The sequence below is a fragment of the Ursus arctos genome, unplaced genomic scaffold (assembly GCF_023065955.2).
Source record: "Ursus arctos isolate Adak ecotype North America unplaced genomic scaffold, UrsArc2.0 scaffold_2, whole genome shotgun sequence".
Taxonomy (NCBI): Eukaryota; Metazoa; Chordata; class Mammalia; order Carnivora; family Ursidae; genus Ursus; species Ursus arctos.
In genome coordinates this window covers 23,318,627-23,340,479 of record NW_026622874.1, presented here as the reverse complement: position 1 = coordinate 23,340,479, position 21,853 = coordinate 23,318,627, and the positions used below count along the sequence as shown (strand labels likewise).

At 46.1% G+C, this 21,853-nt stretch overlaps 1 protein-coding gene across 1 annotated transcript in view; it reads right to left on the bottom strand.

Annotated features, from left to right (window-relative positions):
* The window catches only part of NMNAT2 (nicotinamide nucleotide adenylyltransferase 2), a 142,434-nt gene that overhangs the window by 27,623 nt on the left and 92,958 nt on the right, over positions 1-21,853 (bottom strand). The window contains exons 2-3 of the mRNA XM_057314867.1: positions 1,412-1,500; positions 556-623 (exon numbers count right to left, since the gene is read on the bottom strand). Coding sequence (XP_057170850.1) covers positions 556-623; positions 1,412-1,500 — 157 coding nt within the window. The remainder of the gene's footprint in view (positions 1-555; positions 624-1,411; positions 1,501-21,853) is intronic.

The following is a 21,853-nucleotide window of genomic DNA, read 5'->3' as shown; positions in this document are numbered from 1 at the left end:
CCTTAATTACACTGCAAGCTCTGTGCATAACAGTGTCTGCCATCTTAGTGAGGACGGTGCCGGAGGCTGAGGGCAAGGCAGTGAGCGCCCCAGGGCAGCCCCTCTGTCCCCTGTCAGCGTGGAGCCCCAGGCAGCCTGAGTTCGGGAATGGGAAATAAGGAAGGCCAGGGAACATTCTTTAAAAGGAAGTGCGAGTTCACAGGAAGTAACTGGGGAGGAAAGTGGAGAGGCATTTCGGATTTCCTGGCCATGCCTCACCCCAAATCCAGCGATGCTCCAGGAATACTCCCGGATCCAAAAGCCGCAGAGCAGAAGAAACACTGAAGCTTCCCTCTTTAGTCTGCTGGGCCCCATGGCCGGGTTTACAAAATAAAGCTGTCAGCTGGGCCACCTCCGAAGGTCTGCACAATTATTGCCTGCAGGGGACTAACATCCCTTCCGGCCTCCCCACCCCTGTGGATGGATCCAGGTGGCCGAGGGGACTCCTCCTCTTCCTCCACTCAGCCCCGGTGAGTCCCAGGCCCCCACCTGCGGCAATGGCCCGGCCAGCCCTACCTGATCCAATCGGAGTTCTGGACGGCCAGCTGACACATGATGAGGCGGTGCCGGCTCGACACAAGGCCCTGGGGAGCGACAGAGCAGTGTGAGTGGGAGGCTCGCCGCGGCCCCCCCCCCCCCCCCAGCCTCCCCGAGACCCCACCCCAAGCCGGCTCCTTATTCAAGGGCAGCCATTTGTCAGTGGCGGCCGGGAATGAGGCTGTGGCCCTCCGCGTGTCCACCTGCCACGCACAAACACACGGAGCAGCGGAGGGGAAAGAAAGGGACGGAGGGCGGCTATGTGCTGCTCTCGCGACAAGGTCCAGAGGTGGGCCTCTCGGAGGAAGCAGCCAGCGCGTGCCCAGCCGAGACGAGACTTAACCCTGCAAAAGGTGCTTTGTCTGGAGGCTCAAGGAGCCCACCAACGAATGGGTAGCTGGGGAAGGAGGGGGGATGGACCTGCGGGGAGGGCTCCTAGACTGTCCCTTTCATGCGGCAGGGAGGGAGCGGCAAGGAAAGGAATTTAAATCTGATCGTAAGGGGCATAGGCCTTTTCCTCCTAAAATCCGGGGAAGATCCGACACCGGCCGCCAGGGTGGCATCCGCGCCCAGTCCCGCTTGGCCCTCGGCGGGTGTGCCTGGTGCGCTGCTAACGAGCGCCGACGGCCTGGCGCTGCCCGCGGTCACGGTCACGGCCCCGGGCAGCTGTTCCTCCCATCTGCTGACCGTGCGTGTTCCAGAGCCGGGAGCAGGACGCCCGGTCTCGGGCATTTTGTGTTTCCGGGAAGGGTCGCCGTGGGGCAGCTGCGTGCCCGAGGAGCCATCCGGTCAGAAAGGGAAGGTAAAGGAGCAGAGAGGCAAAGGACGAACCCACCTGTTTTCCATAGGAGTCGTGGACAGGAGACACAATCCCACCAATCACAATAAACCTTCCAGTTTTGTGCAGATAATCCCTGGCTCTTTCTAATTAAGAGAAGAAAACCACACATTATAAAGAGTAAAGATGTGGGTTAAAGGTGATTGTTGAAATCAATAGGTTGGGCCCTGCAAGGCTTAGTGCCTTACGGCTTTCTCGCCATGGCTTTCTCGCCATTTACAAGGGAAGTGCCAACATTCAAAGTCATGTTGGTGAGGCAAAAGGTGATGGGATGCGAGGCTGGCCCCCAAAGCAAAAGGATTTAGAATTCCAGGGGATTAATCCAGTTTAAAAGGTCCTCTGCTGGACAAGTCAGTAGCTTCGGGACTTAGAACCAGCACCTCACTAAAAGCCATTTGAGGGACAGACTGGAATTCAGCCCACGATCACTTGCAGAAATTCCAAAATGGAGGAGTTACTTAAAAGGAAGAACAAGAGGAAGAAGCAGCAGCAGCCGCCACCTTCTTCTCAGAAGAGAAGAACCACTGAAACAAATTTCAAAGGCCTTCTACATAATTAGGGAGAATGAACAGGAAAGCCATCATTATAGTTGACTGAAAAAAGTTCAGCCACAGAAAAGCCTTTTTTCTTTTGGAAGGAAGTTGTGAGGCTGCTTTTTCAAATTTACCGGACAAGCCCAACTTCATTTCCATGAGAAAATTCAGAAAACTACGAAGGGGATGAAAATTTTGGTTCTCACTTCCAGGGGGGCTCAGGGTGCAAACCCAACAGAACCTGAGCTGGTACCACTGAGGAAACATGGGGTGGTTCTATTTCGTGGGTGAGGGATTCTGCTCGTGAAGAGGGTCTTGGGCGGCCAGGCTGGCTGTGTAGCTTACACGCAAGTTCCCAGGATTTCCGTGCTGGCTCTCTTAAAATTTAAAAATATTTCTCATCACATTTGCCTTTTTCTTTTTTTTTTCTTTCAAAGTGAAAGCTCTTCGTTTCTTAAAAAAAATAATTAATAGACTTTATTTTTGAGCACAGTTTTGGATTTAAAGAACGATGGAGCAGAGAGTACACAGAGTTCTACATACTCAGCCCCCACCTGCCTAGCTCCCCCCAACACCATTTCCCTATTACTAATATCCTGCATTAGTGTGGTTCATTTGTTACACTCGAGGAGTCCATACCGACACCTTAGTATTGATTAACTATAGGCCACAGTTCCCACGAAGACACCCTGTGTTGTACAATCTGTGGGTTTTGACGAATGCGTCCTGCCACGTATGCATCATTGCAGTCGCACTGAGAACAGTTTCCCCGCACTCAAAATCCACTGTGCAACCCCTGTCCATCCCTCTCCCCGGCTACAGCTGCTGGTAACCACAGATCTCTCTACGATTTCTCTAATTTTGCCTTTTCCAAAACACCAAGTCAGTTGGGATCATGCACTACGTGGCGTCTTCAGACTGGCTTCTTCCACCTAGCAGTATGCATTTAAGGCTCCTCCGTGTAGCTCTATGGCATGATAACACATTTTTTAAATTGCTGAAGAATATTCCATTGTCTGGATGTATCACAATTTCTCTATCCATTTGTGCCACTTGTTTAACCATTTACCAGTTGAAGGACATCTTGTTTCATTCCAGTGTTCACTGATTACGAATCAAACTGAGATAACATTCGTGTGCAGGTGTTTGCATGGACATAGTTTGCAACTTGGTCGTGTAAACGCCTGGGAGCGCAGGGGCTGAATCAGAGGGTGAGAGTACGTTTGCTTTTGGAAGAAACTGCCGAAGTGGCTTCCAACATGATCGTTCCATTTTGCATTCCCACAAGCAACAAATGAGTGTTCCTGTTGCTCGCATCCTCGCTAGCATGGGGTATTGTCAGGTTTTTTGGGTTTTAGCCGTTCTAATAAGGTGGTGTCACCTATGCTTTTTGTGAAGAGTGATATTGCTTTACTTGTTTACAAGAAGTCTTATTTTGAGGACAAGGACAAATTGAAGGCCTTGTAAAACCCTTTTGATATTAGGATGAGCTCCATACCTCCCCTCTCTTCTCCTGGCCCTTCATACCCCAGTCTTGGTTGAGATCGTTTACATCTGGCCCTCAGCTGTCAGAGTCTCTGCTGCAGTAAATCTGTTTCTTTACTGACAGATCTAATGAGAGGTGAGTTCTACAGCTGTGGCTTTCAATGTTGTTGGAGTTCAACCCACAGTAAGAAACATTTCCTATCCTGACACAGTACATACCTACGTATATGTATAATTAACTGAAACAAATGTATTAAAATACCCTTAACTACAGCAAAGAAGCTCCCCCCCCACCCCGTCCTCGAAAAACTGACCTCTCCTTACTCTTCGCATACCCAAGCTTTTCATTGGAAGCTCCCTTCTACCTCGCCTCTACCTCGGTCCGGCATGCCTGCTCTGTCCAATGTTTACCATGGCTAGACTTGGCTCTGCGAGCCCCCTGTGCTTCCAGTTCAAGAGACCTGGCCGGGAAATGGTTTCTGAAAGTTTATGCCCTCAGTCCTCTTCTGCACTGAGTTCTTCAAAGCCAGAGATTTTGCTCTAAGTCGGAGGTCCCCAACTCAGAGCTAAAGGAGATGTGCAGTGAACATGCATGTAAGAAGCAAGCTCAATATAAAATGATTTGCATTCAAACAACCTTGACCGGACACATTGCCAGTTGAAACACTGCTGCTTTAAGAAAACGAAGCTGTGGTCCAAATGTGGTTCAGTCTGTCACCCGTGCTGAACACTTCTTGGGTTCTTAAGCACCTGCATAGTGACTCTGTAATTGACCAATGGATGCTTAATACATGCTCACCTGGAAGGCTCAGGTAGCTATTTACCCTACTCTTGACCTTCTAGAGTGTCCTTTCACTGGGCCATCTCAGGCCAGAGAGCCACCCACTCCACTCGTCAGACCACACTCCAGAAGTTCCAGAGGAAATACATTGCCTCAAAGAACCTCATCACCTTAGAAAACGTTATCCTTTGCTTCTGGCCAAGGTGAGGGGCCTCTTCTCCTGGCAATGCGCCAAGGTTCACTGTCTCACAAAGAGGCAATTTTTTTTTCTTTCTTTCTTTTTTTAAGATTTTATTTATTTATTTGAGAGAGAGAGAGAGAGCAAGAGTGGGGGTGAAGCGAGGGGCAGAGGGAGAGGAAGAAGCAGACTCCCCGCTGAGCAGGGAGCCCAACACAGGGCTCAATCCCAGGACCTTGAGATCATGACCTGAGTAGAAGGCAGACGCTTAACCGACTGAGCCACCCAGGTGCCCCACAAGAGGCAATTTCTGAAAGGGATAACTCTAAACCTATACCCTAAAAGAGGATATTTGATCTGAAGTAGTTAAACCCAGAAGAGGTATGATTGTGATGATGTAATCAAATCAATTCAGTTGTTGAGCACAAAATACCACGATGGATCCTAGAGGAGTAAGAGGATAAAGACGGCTTTATTTATTATTCTCCAAAGGTTCACCGTAATGGAGAAACAGAAAGCTATCCTGACAGATCTAATGAGAGGTGAGTTCTACAGCTGTGGCTTTCAATGTTATTGGAGTTCAAACCACAGTAAGAAACACATTTTATATCCTGACACAGTACATACCTATGTATATGTATAATTAACTGAAACAAATGTATTAAAATACCCTTAACTACAGCAATGCACACTGATATTTTCCACGTATTCTATTCTGGGAATCATACGTTTAAATAAAAAGCTGGTCAAAACCTACCACTGTGCGGCAACCCGTAATTTGAACAACTCTGTGCTAACGTTGAAATGCTAAGGGCAGGAGGAAAAGGGACAGGAGAGATTAATTTTGCCTTTCCAAAGAGCACTGGCCGACTGGTTTAGTCTTACCCATTGTGTTGGTCTATAGGTCTGCAGGCCTGGTAGGGGTGAGGTGAGGGAGGGGTACTATTGACTGAGCAAGTTGGAATCGAACTTCGGAGGGCCTGAAAGCCAGGCCAAGGACTATGACCTTTATGCCAGAGATCACTGTTTGGTCAACATGTATTCCGTGAACCACTTGCACTAGAATCACCAGGAGGAGGTTCTTAAAATGCAGATTCCTAGGTCTCAGTCCAGAGTTACTGAGTCTAAGTCTCTGGGGTTGGGACTTAAGAGTCTCCATTTTCAATTAGTGTCTCTGGGTGAGTCTTCTCTTCTCTGAAGTTTGAGAACCCTAGACATACATAGAAAACGACCATAAAGTTAAGAACTATAGGCAATAGAGAACCACTGAAGGCTGTTAAACAGGGAAGTGACATGCTCTGACCCAGGGAAAAAAAAATTCACAGAAGGGATAGTGAAGGTGGTGAAAAATCCTATCTTAAGTAAGGTGAGAAATTTGGGGTCAGGTACTAAGGGATGGAGGAGAGAGGATTCATCGAAACTTCCCAGGGAATGTCCAGGGACCACAAAAAAGTAGGCTTTCCTTCTCTCTTCAGACAGTTTTGTTTGCTTCTCTTCTGAGGCTTTGCAGTTGGGTGTGTCAATGCACGTGTCATCAGTCGTTTAGACTGAACCTGTGATTGTCCTAATAGTACTAGTTTTTCTACTCAGAGATTCACTAGTTGTCTGATTATCCTCTAACTTGAATGTGAAGCCCAGCAAGAGAGAACAGGCACCCAGCTAAACAAAAGTGGCCAGAAACAGCTATGATTATTCTCTTCCTTGTGTCCCAAAGAGATTCTAGATGACTGAAACGTCTGCCCAATGACATCTAACTCAGGAAGCGTGGTTTTGTGGAAACAACACTGAACTTAGAATCAAAAGACGTCTAGATCTTGGTTAAGTCACTTCGTTTCTCTGAGCCTTAAGTTTCCATACCTGTAAAATGCCTTCTTTGCAAGATCGCTATGAGAATCGAATCAAATTCTGAATATAAAAGTGCGTAACGCCCACATGGTTTCACTGGGGGATTCCCCAAAGCATTTAAAGGAGAATTAAAACTAAAGCTACAAATGGAGCTACTGTAAAGCATGGTGATTGCAGTTGATAACTGAAATGATTCTAACCCCCAATTCCAATGAGCGCGCGCATGTGCGTGCTGTGTGTCTTTGTATTTCCCACACCATGAAGCAATTCTCAGATGCTAACAGGTATCCTACAATCCAAATAAAGTCCGACACTATCTACCTAGAGATAGTATCAGCTCCCACAGGTGAAGGACTCAGTCCTACAAGACGGCCTCCTCCCCTTTAGTTGCCAAATTGCAAGGCCAGGTTGTTACCTATACTTCTGACCAACTGGCTAGAAGTCAGGGGTTCCCCTGGCCACCTCGGTGGGTGTGATTAATTTGCAACAGCAGTTCACAGATCTCAGGAAGTTCATTTACTCCCTAGATTACTGATTTATTACAGAGGATATTAAAGACTATAAATCAACAGCCAGATGAAGAGATACATAGGGCAGGGTCCCAAACAAAGAAGCCTCTGCCTTTGGGGAGCTTGGGGACTCATGGAGTTTGGGACCCAGTACGAAGGTGTGTGGAAGCATTCTGGTTCCCCAAACCGGAAGCTCTCCAAATGTCCTCCTTTTGGGGTTTTTATGGAGGCTTCATTATCTGGGCATAATTGATTAACTCATTGGCCATTGGTGACTGATTCAACCTCCAGCCCTCTCACCTCCCCAGAAATCAGGAGGTGGGACTGAAATTTCCAACCCTCTATTTATAGTTGGTTCCCCTGGTCACCAGCCTCCATCTATCCTCAGGTGGTTTCCAAAAGTCACTTCATTAACATAAACCTCATTGTGGGGGAGAGGGCTTAGTTATGAATAACAAGATACCCATTTCACCTTTATGGCTCTGAAACATTTTCAGGAACTGAGAAAAAGAGACCAAATATTATAACAAGATGCTCTTCTTGCTCTTCTTCCTCGGGGAATTTCAAAGGTTTTAGAAGCTGTGGGCCAGGAACTGTGGATGAAGATAAGAATATATGTTTTTTATAAATCACAATCTTGCCATCACATTGTATTCTATAACTGAACTTTGCTAAGAGCGTAGAATTAAAATGTTCTCACCAAAAAAAAAAAAAAAAGTAAATATGTGAAGTGACAGATATGTTAATGAACTGGATAGGTAGAGTCCTTTCACAATGTACATGTTTATCAAATCACCGTGGTGCACACTTTAAATATCTTACATTTTGCATGTCAATTATATCCCGGTAAAGTTGAAATTTAAAAAAATGGAACAATTCTAGGGTCTCTTGCAGAAAATAGAAGAAAAGGGAACATTTTCCAATTTATTTCACGGAGCCAGTATTACCCTGATACAAAAACCAGGCAAAGAGACTACAAAACATGCAAAAACCATTAGCAAAATATTAGCAAATAGAATCCAGCTAAACATAGAAAGAATAATACACCATGACCAACTGGCATGTACTCCAAGGATCTGAGGCTGTTTCAATATCTGAAAAATCATTTAATATGATCCCCCATATTAACAATCTAAAGAAGAAAATTCACATGATTGTATCAATTGATACAGAGAAAGCAGTTGACAAAATTCAACATTGATTCATGATAAAAACTCCGAAAACGAGAAGTAGAAGGGAACTTCCTCAACATAAGGAACATCCTTAAAAACCTATAGCAAATATCATACTTAATGGCAAAAGACAGAATGCTTTCTCCCTTAGATCAGGAACAACACAAGGACATCTGCTCTCACCACTGCTGTTCAACATAGTACTTGACGTTTTAAGCTAGCTCATAAGGCAAGAAAAAGTAAAGGCATAGAGATCAAAAAGATTTTAAAAAAATCTCTATTTGCATTAAAGTCTACTTAGAAATCCCAAGAAATCTACAAGGGAATTCCTAGTATTAATAAGTGAGTTCAAAGGGTGCCTGGGTGGCTCAGTCAGTTAAGCGTCTGTCTCTTGGTTTCAGCTCAGGTCATGATTTCATGAGTCATGATCTCATGGGTGGTGAGATTGAACCCCCTATAGGGGGGGTTCTGCGCTCGGTGGGGAGTCTGCTTGAAGATTCTCTCCCTCTGCCCCTCCCCCATTCTCTCTCTCTCTCTTTCTCAAATAAATAAATAAATCCTTAAAGAAAATAAGTCAGTTCAGTAAGATCATAAGATACAAGATCAACATAAGAAAATTAATTGTATCTTTTTAAAGATTTTATTTATATATTTGAGAGAGAGAGAGAGAGCACGAGCAGGGGGGAGAGGAGAAGCAGACTCCCCGCTGAGCAGGGAGCCTGATGTGGAACTCGATCCCAGGACCCCCATAGTATGACCTGAGCTGACACCGAAGGCAGGCACTTAACTGACTGAGCCACCCAGGCGCCCCAAATCGATTGTATTTTTATGCGCTAGCAACAAACACTTGGACACTGAAATTAAAAATACAAGACCACTTATAACAACTCAGAAAAAATGAAATGAAATACGTAGGTATAAATATAATAAAACATACACAGAATTTGTATGCTAAAAACTACAACATGATGATAAAAAGAAATCAAGGAAGATGTAAATAAATGTAGAAACACCATGAATTAGAAGACATAACACAGGAAGATATTAATGATCTCCAAACCCATAGATAAATACAATGCACGTCCTATCAAAATTCCAGCAAGACTTTTTTGGTATAAATACAGACAAATTCTAAGAGTTATATAGAAGGAAACAGACTAGTTAAAACCTTTTTTAAAAAAATAGGAAAGTGGGGGAAAAAAAGGAAGTGGGGGATTAATTTATCCAGATTTCAGCCTTTTCATATAGCTGTAGGAATCAAGACTGGGAGGTATTGGCAGAGAGGCAGACACGTAAATCAATGAAACAGAACAGAGCCCAGAAATAGCCCCACATACATATGTTCAACTGCATTTTGACAAAGGTGCAAAAATAATTCAATAAAGGAAGGATAGTCTTTTCAACAAATGGCGCTGGAGAAAAAATTTAAAAAACAGCCATAGACAAAAAGAAACAACAATAAAAAAACCTAAGTCAACCTAAATCTCTTACCCTATAGAAAATTAACTCAAAATGGATCATAGATTTAAATTATGTAAAATATGAACTTTTCGATGAAACTATGGCAGAATATCTTCGGGTGCAGGGCTTGGCGAAGGCTTCAATATGACACTAAAAACACGATGCACAAAAGAAAAAACCCAGTAAACTGAACTTTCACAAAATTTAAAACTTTTGCTCTTTGAAAGACCCTGTTAAGCCGATGAAAAAACGAGTTATTGACGGGGTGAAAATACCTTCGATCCACATATCTGAGGCCTCATATCTAGAATATGAAAAAGACCCTCAAAGCTCAATGGTAAGAAAGGCCCCTAAGGATCCAATTAGAAAACGGGCAAAAGACAGGAAGAGACGGTCATCAAAGAGGACAAAGAGGACAAAGAACGATGGCAAATAAGCTTAGGAAATGAGGTTCAGTAGCACTAAGCATCAGGGAAATGTAAAGTAAGACCACCAATCAGAATGGCTAAGAGAAAAAATAATGACTATACCAGTAGCTGACAAGGGTGTGCAGAAACCGGATTTCTCCTACACTGCTGGTGGAAATGTCGAACGGCCAGCTACTCTGAAAAAGAGTTTGGCAGTTTCTTAAAAAAACTAAACATAACGTTTTATCATCTAACCCAGCAATGGTACTCCCGGGCGTTTTTCCAAGAGAAATAAAAACAGGTCTACATAAACACCTGTACGTGATTATTCATATCAGCTTTATTTGTAGGATCCAAATACAGGAAATAAACGAAATGTCCTGCAATAGGTAACTTGTTAGACAAACAGTGGTATATCCATACGGTGGAATACTACTACTTAGCAATAAAAAGGAGCAAACGAACAAGTCAGGCGACAATGAGGATGGATCTCCAGATCATCTTGCTGGGTGAAAACCAATCTCAGAAGATTGAATGCTGTATGATTCCGTTCACATGACCTTCTCAGCAATGAGACAGATGAGTGATGGCCAAGCCTTAGGGATCGGGCTGGGGGCAGGGCAGGGAGGTGGCCTGACTCCAAAGCTGTCGCTCCAGGGAGATCCTTGCAGTGAGAGACGAGTTCTGTAGCCTTGTCGTGTTACATGAATCTACACATGTGATAAAATGGCTTCTAACTATGCACCCACTTCAAACCAATGTCGATTTCCTCACTTTCATATGGTACTGTAGATACATAAAACGTAACCGGTAGGGGAAACCGGGTTAAGTTAGGCTCATGGAACTCTCTGTACTATCTTCGCAACTTCCTATGAATCCATCATTATTTCAAAATAAAATGTTGTTAAAAAGTGTACAGTAAACTACAGAACACTGTACAACTGTAAGGTGGGAGTGCGCATATCCAGGCAAATGAGAAGCAGACTCGTGGGGCTGGGATGCTTCTGGAACTTCTGGAATCTCTGCTCATCCTTTCTGTTTTTGTTGCTGTCTGGATTCCAAGATTTGGGGCTGCTACGGCTTGGGAGGATTGTCTGAAGCAGTGTTTCTCAAACTTTTCTGTCTGCAGGAGTCGTCTGGGGATCTTGTTAGAATGCAGATTCTGATACCAGTGGTCTGGGTGGGGCCTGAGATCAGGACCAGGATTAGGGTGAGGTGAGAGAGGTAGGATCCTTCAAGTGCAGGGTCAGATCCTGTCTTCATTTTTAAATTATTTTATTTTGTTCACCATAGATTTTTTGCATTAATTTTGCCTTTTTAAAAAATGTTATTTATCTCCATTACCGAGTCTAGTGGTGCTCCCTTAAATTTTGCACCAGAGGGAGCGTCCCCTTTGGCCTCACACCACTCCCAGCCCCGCCTAGCTTTCTAACCAGCTCCCAAATGAGACCAGTGCTGCTGGTCTGCAGACTATATTTTGAACAGCAAAGGACTAAAGACAGGTGGGGCAGCCCCTGCAACATTAGGAGCTCTCTTCCCTCCCCAGCTCCATCACCATGATGAGGGCATTTCTGGACGTTGGCAGTCCGCTGGCAGAGCTGGCTAGAGCTCTGGAATTTAATTTCATGCCAGGCTTCCCAAGATGTGGTCTATTTTTGTCCCTCAGCTCTGCCCCAGGAACAGAGCCAAATCCCTCTAACATTTTACACTCAGGTCCAACCTGTCCTCCATCTGGTCTACCCTCCTTGCTCCAGTACTCACAAAGGAGAGGCCCAAGGTCATCAGTGGCATTGCTGTGTCCTGCCCTCAACGCCCTGAGGATCCACTGGGTCTCACAACTCATTCCAGGCCACTTTGAACCAAGTAAATCTCTGGTCCTGACAGCCTGTGCTAGACCCCCCAGCCAAGGACGGACACAACACAGATGATTCATCCGTTAATAATAATTCATGAGACCGACATGTCTTGTCTGCCTCCTGGCTACTCAGTGAAACCAGCTGATGTGTGTAATCTACTCTCCTCTTCCAGAGAGTTAATGGAGGAAACACTGTGGTCAGGGCATCGATACTAACTCAATTCTCCTTTCCAGCTGCAATTAGAAATGACTCTTTCGGAGTTGTGTTCACAGCTGGAGCTGCCTGAAGTTTCCTTGTTTGTGAATTTCACAAAGGTGATCTGGATTTGTAAACATTCTAAATGTTAGAATGTTTTTAAATTTAAATTCTAGAATGTTTATTGGGTAATAAAGGAAGGATCCAAGCAGGGCTATTCCTGCCCAGGGGTTGAAAATGGTTTTTCTTTTAAAGGAACCATCCCTGTGGCCTACCACACTGAACTCTGGGCATTCCTTAACAAAAATTTAGTGAGTATTTACTAAGTTCAAGGCTCTGTGCCAGGTGCTGTGGGGGACATAGAGAAGTAAAAGACACAGTCTGCACTTCCAAGGATCTTGGCTTTTTGATACAGGGGCATATCGCGCTCTGCTTAGATAATAGATACAAAGCTGAACAGCAGCAACATTAAGTGCTATAGGACTTCGGGGGGAGGGAGCGATCCCAATGGGATAGGGTGGCCTGGGAAGTTTCCTAGAACATAGGAGACTTGAGCTGGGTCCTGAGAGCAGTGAAGAGCTAGGTGTATTCACTGTGTCTTTTTATTTTTCTGTTTTCTGAGGCTCCAACATCTGGGGCCTTGCTGACCCTGGAGGGGCCAGCCCTCCCAGGGTTAGCCAGTTCCTAGAGATGGTAAATAGCTCACCCTAGAGCACGCCTTTGAAATGCAAACTAACCAACTCAGAGCCATACCCCACAGGCCCCCTCGGTGTGGCTCTCATGGTCAGGGCTACTATCCAGCCGCCCTAATCACCCCGGGGCCAGGTACCAGACAACTACGGACAGCTTCTATGTCACAGAGCCACCGAAATTAATCAAACTAGCCAATCATGAGCCTGATTACCCTTCCTCCTTGCTTCCTCCACTTCCTCCCTGCAGTAACCACAATAAAGGCTCTGGCCCCTGTTTCCCAACTCCCTCACCCTCCTGACTGGTGCTTCCCAGACGGTCCCCCAGCAGTATGGCGTGTCCTCTCTTGGAATCTGTGAGTATCACTACCTTTTTCAGTGCCCTTTGTCTCCGGATCTGTTGGCTTTGCAGCACCAAATAAAAGTAAAACCCACATTTTAAAATGGAAGGAAGATGGGGCCCCTCGGCGGCTGAGTCAGTTAAGTGTCTGCCTTCGGCTCAGGTCATGATCCCGGGGTCCTGGGATGGAGCCCACGTTGCGCTCCCGACACAGTAGGGAGCCTGCTTCTCCCTCTCCCCACTGCCCTTGCTCTCTCCCTCTCTCTCAAATAAATAAATAAAAATCTAAAAAAATAAAATAAAAACAGAGGAAGAACTCATTCCAGGGGATGTGAGCGGATGCACTGAGTCAGGAATGGAGCCTCCGGGTTCCACCGTGGACTCTATGGCTTGGTTCTCTTGGCTTGAAAATCAATGATACCATTTCCAGGCTTTGTCACTAAGGGAGTCTCACCCTCCCCCACCTGACCTGGAGCACCTTCCTGGATCTCCTCCTACTCCCAGGCCCTCCAGTCCCAACGTGTTTGGGAAACAGGGAGCTGGGTGATCATGTTCTCCTGGTGGGTGAGACAGTCAGTCATAGCAGGTCCTCTGTCTTTGAGATGTCCAGCCTAAGCCATAGACGGTGTTCAAGCGAGCGTCCCACTTGAATCTGAAGCAAGTATGAAAAGGAGTCTGGTCCCTGACATTGATCCATGAGCGAGACCATGGGAGCCCACCGTGCCATCCCTCGGTCACCACTAACTGTGTGGGCTGCGGGCCCCCTATAATAAGTGCAGGCTAGTTATGGACTTAGTCTCCATGGGGGGCAACTGGCTTAGCCCTTCCTGGAGCCAGCCAGCCCTGCCCCCCCCCCCCCCAGCCATCTGCAAACGCTCACCATCAGACCTCAGCAGAGCTGGCGGGCAGGCTGTACGATTGCCAGCATAGTGGCCTCTCCTCTCCTTCACACCCAGGCCTCTTAACTATAAGAGAAGCGGTGAGATATGGAGCCCCTTGGGATTATGAGAGCACAGCTTTTTTTCTTTGCCGGCTTCCTCCTCTCTGATTCAGGAAGGCTACATTTCCCAAGGCGTGGGAAGGGTGCCCCGATCTGGCATGTTCTTTCACCGGGTCTCTGTGACCAGGGGCTGACCAGAGGAAGATGTGGGCTGGGTGTGGATGCATATGGGGGTCAGACTGAGGCCCCTGACCAGACTCAGGTGCAGAGCAGACTTGCAAACCCCGAGAAGCTCTCCTGGACAGAGAGTCCGGTTCTCTTGACCGTTTGTCCACGCCCTCATCTGCCCCTCTCCCTGGTGCACACACCTCAGGCTGTCTTCATTCACCAGAGAAGGCAACAAATGCTTCCCAGAACCCCTTGCATGCTTGGATTTCCTCTAGTTTCTGGGTTTTCATCCATTTGTCTGGTTTTTGCGGCCACTTGGACTTGCACCCCTGCACCCCTGTACCCCGGCAGGGAGCACGCAGAGAGCAGCACAGTTCCTCCCTCATTACTGCTCATCCTATCTGCTCTGCCACCTCTGGCTTGGGAGAATGGGTGTCCCTTTGTCTTCACCGCTAGCAAATGATTTATGACCGTCAGTTCCACAACCGTCACTTCGGACAGACTGAGCTGGGGTGAACCTCTCATGTGTCCCAGCTGCTCCATGCCACCTCCAAAGTCTGGCCTCTCCATCTGAAGCCTCTCCACTGGAAAAGCTCCCCAGATTCCTGTCCCCCACTCTTCCCAACCACGTGTCTTAGAATTTACCCGGTATTGAAAATGATGTTTTTTTTCTATTTATTTCTCCAGAAATAGAAAGCTAAATATATATGTAAAAATTCGGTATGAACTGGTTTCACCTTCAGTGAGACTCATAAACACATGGGAGAATTATTTGACAAACCCACAGCCTGTAATACTAAATATAACTGGGTGGGTGGGCAGGTGGGTGGGGGTGGGGCAGAGAGGGGAAAATGTGGGGAAAAGTATAAAGACAGAAGAGCATACATGATGTAAAAAAAAAAAAACACAAAACCCCACGGTGGCTTCACATTAGTGACGAATCTGTCAATCGCATGGAATCAGGCTCTATTTTTAACTACACGTCTATTATTTCACACTGGATGAACCATTAACCTTTTTGAATACAAGTTCACCATACAGGCTTCTTATTTAGGGATAATTCAGGCTCTGAAGTAGAGTTTATCCAGGAAATCACTTTGCTTTTATCTAGTAAAACAAGTGGAGAACGTCAGGCAGAGAAGGCTCCCTTTTGGAAGGCTGTGGTCCTGCTGGGGCTCTCCTGCAGGGACCCCACAGAATGGGACTGCTTAAAGGTTACAGGTTGCTTTTCTTCTAAGAATGTGATTGGGAAAACACTGTTTTCCCTTCTAGCTTTCTTACTTGTGCTAATCTTCCCTCTCTACTTTGCCAAGAATCAGTAGAAATATCTTCCTGGATCAAGGGCCCCCCCCGGCTAGGGGCAACCCACTCTCCAGGCTTGCCTGGAACTTTGTTACTTTCAACACTGAAGTTTCCACAACCTGGAAGGGCTTGTAGTCCTCCGCAAACTGAGATGATGGGTGCGGTGTGCTGAATGACAGCCCTCCAAAGACGTCCATGTCCTAATCCCTGAAACCTGGAAATAGGTCACCTGAACATGGCAAGGGGTGTGACTTAGATGAAAGTCCTCATCTCAAGATGAGGAGATGATCCTGGATGCTCCAGGTGGGTCCGATGTGATCGGACAAAGAGAATGCAGGAGGGTCAGACTCAGGGAAGATGTGCCAATGGAAGCAGAGAGCAGTGAGGGGTTTGAAGATGGAGGAGGGGACCGCGAGATAGGGAACGTACCTGTCCTCTGGAAGCCGGGAGAGGAAATGAAGCAGATCCCCCCCAGAACTTCCAGGGAGAACTATAAGATAACAGCTTTAGGACTTTCAGAAGGCTAAGATAATAAATGTGTATTGCGTTGAGCCAATGAGTTTGTGGTAATTGGTTGCAGCATCAGAAGGAAACTAATACTGTGGTCACCCTCGCGGTCACTTGAGTTAGCCTGCCCAGGGACCCGTGAGTCACTCCGTCTTGTTTTGCACACACTGAACCAAAGAACAAGTCCAACTCCCGCAGAAGTGCAGAGAGGAAATCAGCTCAAAGAAAACGTATCCTGTGTTGGACTCATTCACAGTCGCAGAAAGGACACGGTTTTGAAGTAATTTCATTGATATTTTAGATTTTCTCTTTGAAGAAACCCATAAGTAAAGAAATGTATGAGAACCTACAATCAAAATTCAGCCTTTGAAATTCCTTAAATTAAGACACAGAGCCCACCTCGTTGGCCATAGAGCATAAGTTTATAGATTCAAAGTTCAAATCGTGTTCCAGGCATGACCAGCTGGGTGACCTGGGGTTAGTTACCCAACTGCTCTGGCTGCCAACACATCTTTAAACTAGAGATAATATGATCCAGCTCATAGGGAAGTAACAGATGTGAAAAGCAGATAACACCAGCACCCAGGAGACATTGGCTTTACTTTTCTTTCTTGGGGAAGTCTAAAAATTCCTTTGGGGAGGGAAAGTTATGAGATAATAGAAAATATATATATTGGCCTCTGCCCCTGGTTCCTGGCGCAGAGTTCCTAAAACACTTGTAGATTCCTCAGTGATAAGAGTACCGGGTGCATCTATTGTTCTGATATTTGGTCTTTGACCCCTATTCCTGACAGAGTTCCAACATTTCTTGGAATTTCCTGGATGATAGCAGTGTCTTTTGTTCTAAATGAGATGACTCTTGGTGCTCCTGGATGGGAGCTGGTCACCAGAGAGACCAAGCCATGATGAGAAGCTTGGAATTTGTAGCCCCCTATTCCCACCCCTTGATCCTCTAGAGAGGGAAGAGGGGTCTGGAAATGGAGTTAATATTCGATCATGCCGATGTGAAGAAGCCTCCGTAAAATCCCAGTAGTAGGGGGTTCAGAGAGCTTCCAGGTTGGCAAACACAACATGGGAAGGGCACTCCGATGTGTGATGCTCGGCCCCGGGGCGAAGGGCAAGGACTGGACTCCATGGGGACAGAAGACCCTAAGCTTGGGACTCTCCCAGACCTCACCCTGTGTATCGCTTCATCCGGCTGTTCTTCTGTATCCTTTACCATAACCTTAGTAAGCTGCCAAATAGAAGTAGGTCTTTCCCTGAGTTCTGAGAGCCACTCTAGCAAATTAATCAAACCCAAGGAGGGGTCTTTAGAACCTCCTGATGTGTAGGCGGTTGGTCAAAAACTCAGGTGACAAACCCAGCTTCCTACTGGCTCCTCAAGTGTGTGTGAATAGGGGGAGAGGGGCCACACTTGTGGGACTGAGCCCTTACCTGTGGGATCTGGTGCTCAATCCAGGTAGTGTCAGAATTGAGTTAAATTGTAGGACACCCAGCTGGTGTCATAGAGAATTGATTGTCTTGGGGAAAAACCTCCACATGACTGGTGACCAGAAATGTCAGAAGCATGAGCATTTGTACAAGGAGTAAAGGAGATACCCAGGGAAGAGACTCCTAAGAGGGAAGAACTGAGTTTTTCCCTCCATGGGGAGGTGGAAAACTGAGGTTTTCTTCTTATTAGAAAAGTGAAGGTGGGATGGGAAAAATTGAAAAACTCTTTTAAAAAAATATGCAGCTTGGGGCTCCTGGGTGGCTCAGTCGTTAAGCATCTGCCTTCGGCTCAGGTCATGATCTCAGGGTCCTGGGATCAAGCCCCAAGTCAGGCTCCCTGCTCAGCGGGAAGCCTGCTTCTCCCTCTCCCACTCTCCCTGCTTGTGTTCCCTCTCTCTCTCTCTGTCAAAAAAATAAATAAAACCTTAAAAAAATATGCAGCTTGCCATTGTGGAGACATCAAGTATAAGAAGTCTTCCTTTGGTCCTCATGCTCTGGGTGCCCCCAGTGAGGCGTTTTTTGGGGTGATCACTGCCACTTGTCCTCCCCTCGCGTAGAGAGAGCAGATGTGGCCCTCTAGGCTTGAGAAGCCATTTCCGGAGACCCAGTGTCCGACTATTCCCAGACCCTGACCTCCTCCCGTCCTTAAGTGCAGCCAAGCAAAAGGTTCTGAGTAATGCCAGAGAAGCCAAGACTGGGGGTGGGGCCTGCCGCACTTGGGCAGATTTCGACTGTGTTCAGTCGTAGCTGAGTGGCCGGGATGTGTTTGGATGATGGATGGGGGAGAATGCCGCATGCAGGAAACGTCAGGCTGGCCCACGGCTCTCCACGTTATTGATCGCGCTCCGCTGGCGGCTGGACAGAGAGGCTTTCTGCTGCAATGGATGAGACTGCTTTCAAAGGTTTCATTTGTCTTTGGGACCTCTCGGAGCTCACAGAGGGCTTCACTGCTTCTCCCCAAGCTGACCTAGAGGCATGACTCCAAGGGACACCAGCAGGAAACGATCTTAAAATGGCCTTCACATGACGTGAAATCAGATACCTTTATAGTATATCCTTTAAGGCAACGTTTTTTTAAAAAATGATACTAATTAGTGTCAGTGAGAATGAGGGGAAGTGTGCACTCTAACCCACCACCTGTGGGAGTATAAATTGATTGCCTTTTAGGAAAGCAATGTGGCAGTGAGCATCTATCAAAATGACAAATTGGCGTAACCTTTGACCTGGCAATTTCACTTCCAGGAATCTTTACTACAGAAAAAATCCACGCATGTGCACAGAGGTGTGTCCAAAAGGAGGTTTCACTTCAGCATTATTTGTGATAGTGAAAAATCAGAAATAAATGTGGAAGCCATCAGACAAATTATGGTACTTATACCTAAAGGAATATTACGCAGCCATTAAAAAGAATGGAGTAAGCCTAGTTCATCCTGACATGGGAAGATCTCTAAGACAGTGTTAAAAAAAAAAAATTCAACAACGGATTTTGAAAAAAACCATTCAATACCTATAGTATGGTGACATTTGACTAAAACTATATGTGTGTAAAATCATTTCAGGTAGTGATAATAAGAGCAGTGCAGAAAATAAAATGGGGAGAGAGGGTGGAGATTGGGTGGTTGTGGGTGGGCTTTTCTGTGGAGGTGATGTGGAGGCAGAGGAGTGAATGACAGGGCATCGGCCACACAAAGATCGGGGGGGAAGTGTGGCCGATCGTGGGGTGCAGTGGGTGTAAAGTCCCAACAGCAGAAGAGCCAGGCTGGTGCTGAAGTGAGGGAGGTTGGAGGGAGACCAACCCCGAAGGGCCTTGGGAGCAGGGAAGAAGTTTAGAATTTTATTTTAAGCCCTTGGAGGGTTGTAAGCAGGAGAATGGTAGTTTTTGAAATTTTTAAATTTGAAATTTTGACTATCTCGCAATTTTAAAAAATTTGAAAGTACATTTGTCTATTGGGTGGAAAATGAATTGAGGGGGAGCAAGAGTGGAGGGAGTGAGACCACTTAGGTGATCATTATGAGTCCAGGAGAGACAGGACGGTCATGAACTTGCAAATGGCCAGGCCTCCCATCATTTACTGCTGGAGGAGCTATGGTAATTGACGGGCATCTTACGAAGTGTTGGATAACTAAGACATAATTTTAAAAAGTAGAAAGGCCTACATGAGGGAGAGAGTAATATTACAGTAGAATTAAATTTTGTGATAGCTGATGAATTATGAAGATTATTTTGTGAGGACCATATTTGATCTGGTCAAACCCCTTCCCCAGAATGTGGCTATGTATTCAACAACTTGATATTATATCGTTAGTTTATGAAATGAGTAGCAATATTGCTCTCCCAAACCCAAGAATTGAAAGCAGCCTCCAAGAGTTAAGAAAACCTGTGCAAAATTCCTAAGTAAGCAGTAAGTCCCATATTCTCGTGCTTTTAGGCGTATCATGCATGTGTTTATCACACTTATCTCTCTGGGTTTTGTTCCCTTTTTTTTTTTTTTTTTTTTTTTTTTTTTTTAGCTGAAGTTACAGTGCCCCCTAGAAGACCAGACTTGATATTCTCATCCTGATTTGAGGCACAGCAAGGATTTTTTCTTGGATGAACTTTCTCAGCACTTTCCTGAAAATATAGGCTGGACACCTGAGGACTCATGGAAATTCACCCTGGGCGGTCCACAGAGCTGCTCTTGGAATGTACGAGATGAGCGCTGTGACCTTCTACCGGGAGGGCAGTTCTAATTACAGAGCAAAGAGAGAGGCCGCCAGGGGCAGGTAAATCTGCAGCCAACCTGGGCGAGGCCCAGAAGGACGCTCCCAGACATTCTTAAGATGCCGTATTTCTAATTATTCAAAGACCTTGGCCTGGCAATCTGGATCCTCCTATCTCTGGTTCTGCTTCATACTGCCGTGACGCTGAGACTGCTCTCAAAAACTCCTGTGTGAAGAGCCGGCACAGAATATGACACAGTCCTAAGACTTCAGCTCTAGCACCCAGAGTCATACCGCAACCCGCGTCTTCCAGAATGCCTCACCCATCAGGGCACGACTGTTTCTAGTCGCTCCATCAGCCCAGGCTGAATCAAATGCCTTTAGCCTGCTCTGGTTTCCCAAGAAGACCAGGAAGGCCCCAGTTCTTAAGGAAGTTCTAGATCAGCTCGAGACCGGGTTGATTTTGCTCTCCGGGGGACACCTGGCAACATCTGGAGACAATTTTGGTTGTTGCCGTTGGAAGGGGGCTGCTACTGGCATGCAGCTGCTTAACATCCTCCTGGGCTCAGGACAGCCGCCACAGTGAAGAGTTATCTGGTCCAACACGGCCAAGATCGAGAAACTAGGTTCCACATACATAAAACAAGGGCTCTGTCTGAGAGGTAAAATGGAAACGAATATCGCTAACACAGGTGGAAGGATTATAGTCCCAAGAGAAGAAAACCAAGGGCTTTGGGATTTCAGAGTCCACCTTTCCAACCCTTCTAACACAAGGGACTGTGACTGGGAAAAGTAACCAAGTCAGATACCATTATGACAAAAAGCCCCACACGCTGAAAGGATTTCCAAGAGATCCAGCAGGGTTGTAAGAGACGAGTCCTGGGGTTCGTGCTCACACAAGAGGCCGCACGGCGAGACTTGCCTCGGCTTGGGTGAAGGACGGCGATCTGGGACGAGGTCCTGCTCACCTGCCTTCTTCCTCTCTATCTGCCCCCTTCCCTTTGCTTTCACAGCCTCGGGAGGCATGCATCTAAGCTTCAAAATCCCCCTGAGCTGACAGAATGAATGGTTTTTGTGCACAGCAGTTAAAGCACACAGGATTTTGGAACGAGCAGACGGAGCGATTTAGGGAATCCTTGGCCAGAGATCAAGGGAGACCCTTTCTCCTCGCAGGCCCTAATTAATTCATGTTCCTTATGAAAAGCTGTGAGGGAGTCATTCAGACAAGCAACAGCGAAAGGATTTCTCAGCGGTCTATTTTCTAGGCCCAAAGTAATATTATATAATAATCAGGTAAAAAAATTGCACTGGTTTTTGGCACTCTGCTGTAAAGATTTTTTTTTTCTTATTCTTCTGGAAGTTCAAATGGCAGGGACCTGTTTGCACGGTCTTGGCAGGAGTGGACGGAGAGGCTTGTCTCTAGCCAAACTCCCTGGAAGGATCTGCCTCCTGTCTCTCGGGGGGCAGGAGGGTCTGTCTTATAACCTGATGATTAAGAGCCATGAAATGTAGTTACTACTTTTCTCATGCAGAACCTGAGAAGTGGGCTGCTGCTCCGAACAGAGTAAGATAGTTGAACAAGACATTCACACTTCTGGCCCCTACACACACACACACACACACACACACACACACACACACACCATATCCTGGTGTTCTTCCCAATTTAATCAAATAGATTTAGAAATCTGGAAGCATACTCTGAGATAGGAAAAGGCAGAGAATCACCTTTTCTAAGTACATTAATCACAGGTTTGTGTTGTTTTTAAAAATATTGTTATTTTTACATAATTTCAGACTTAGAAACAAGGTGCTCAACTCCCATATAACAGACCATTCACCCCGATTCCCCACTTGTTCATATCTTACTGCATTTGCTT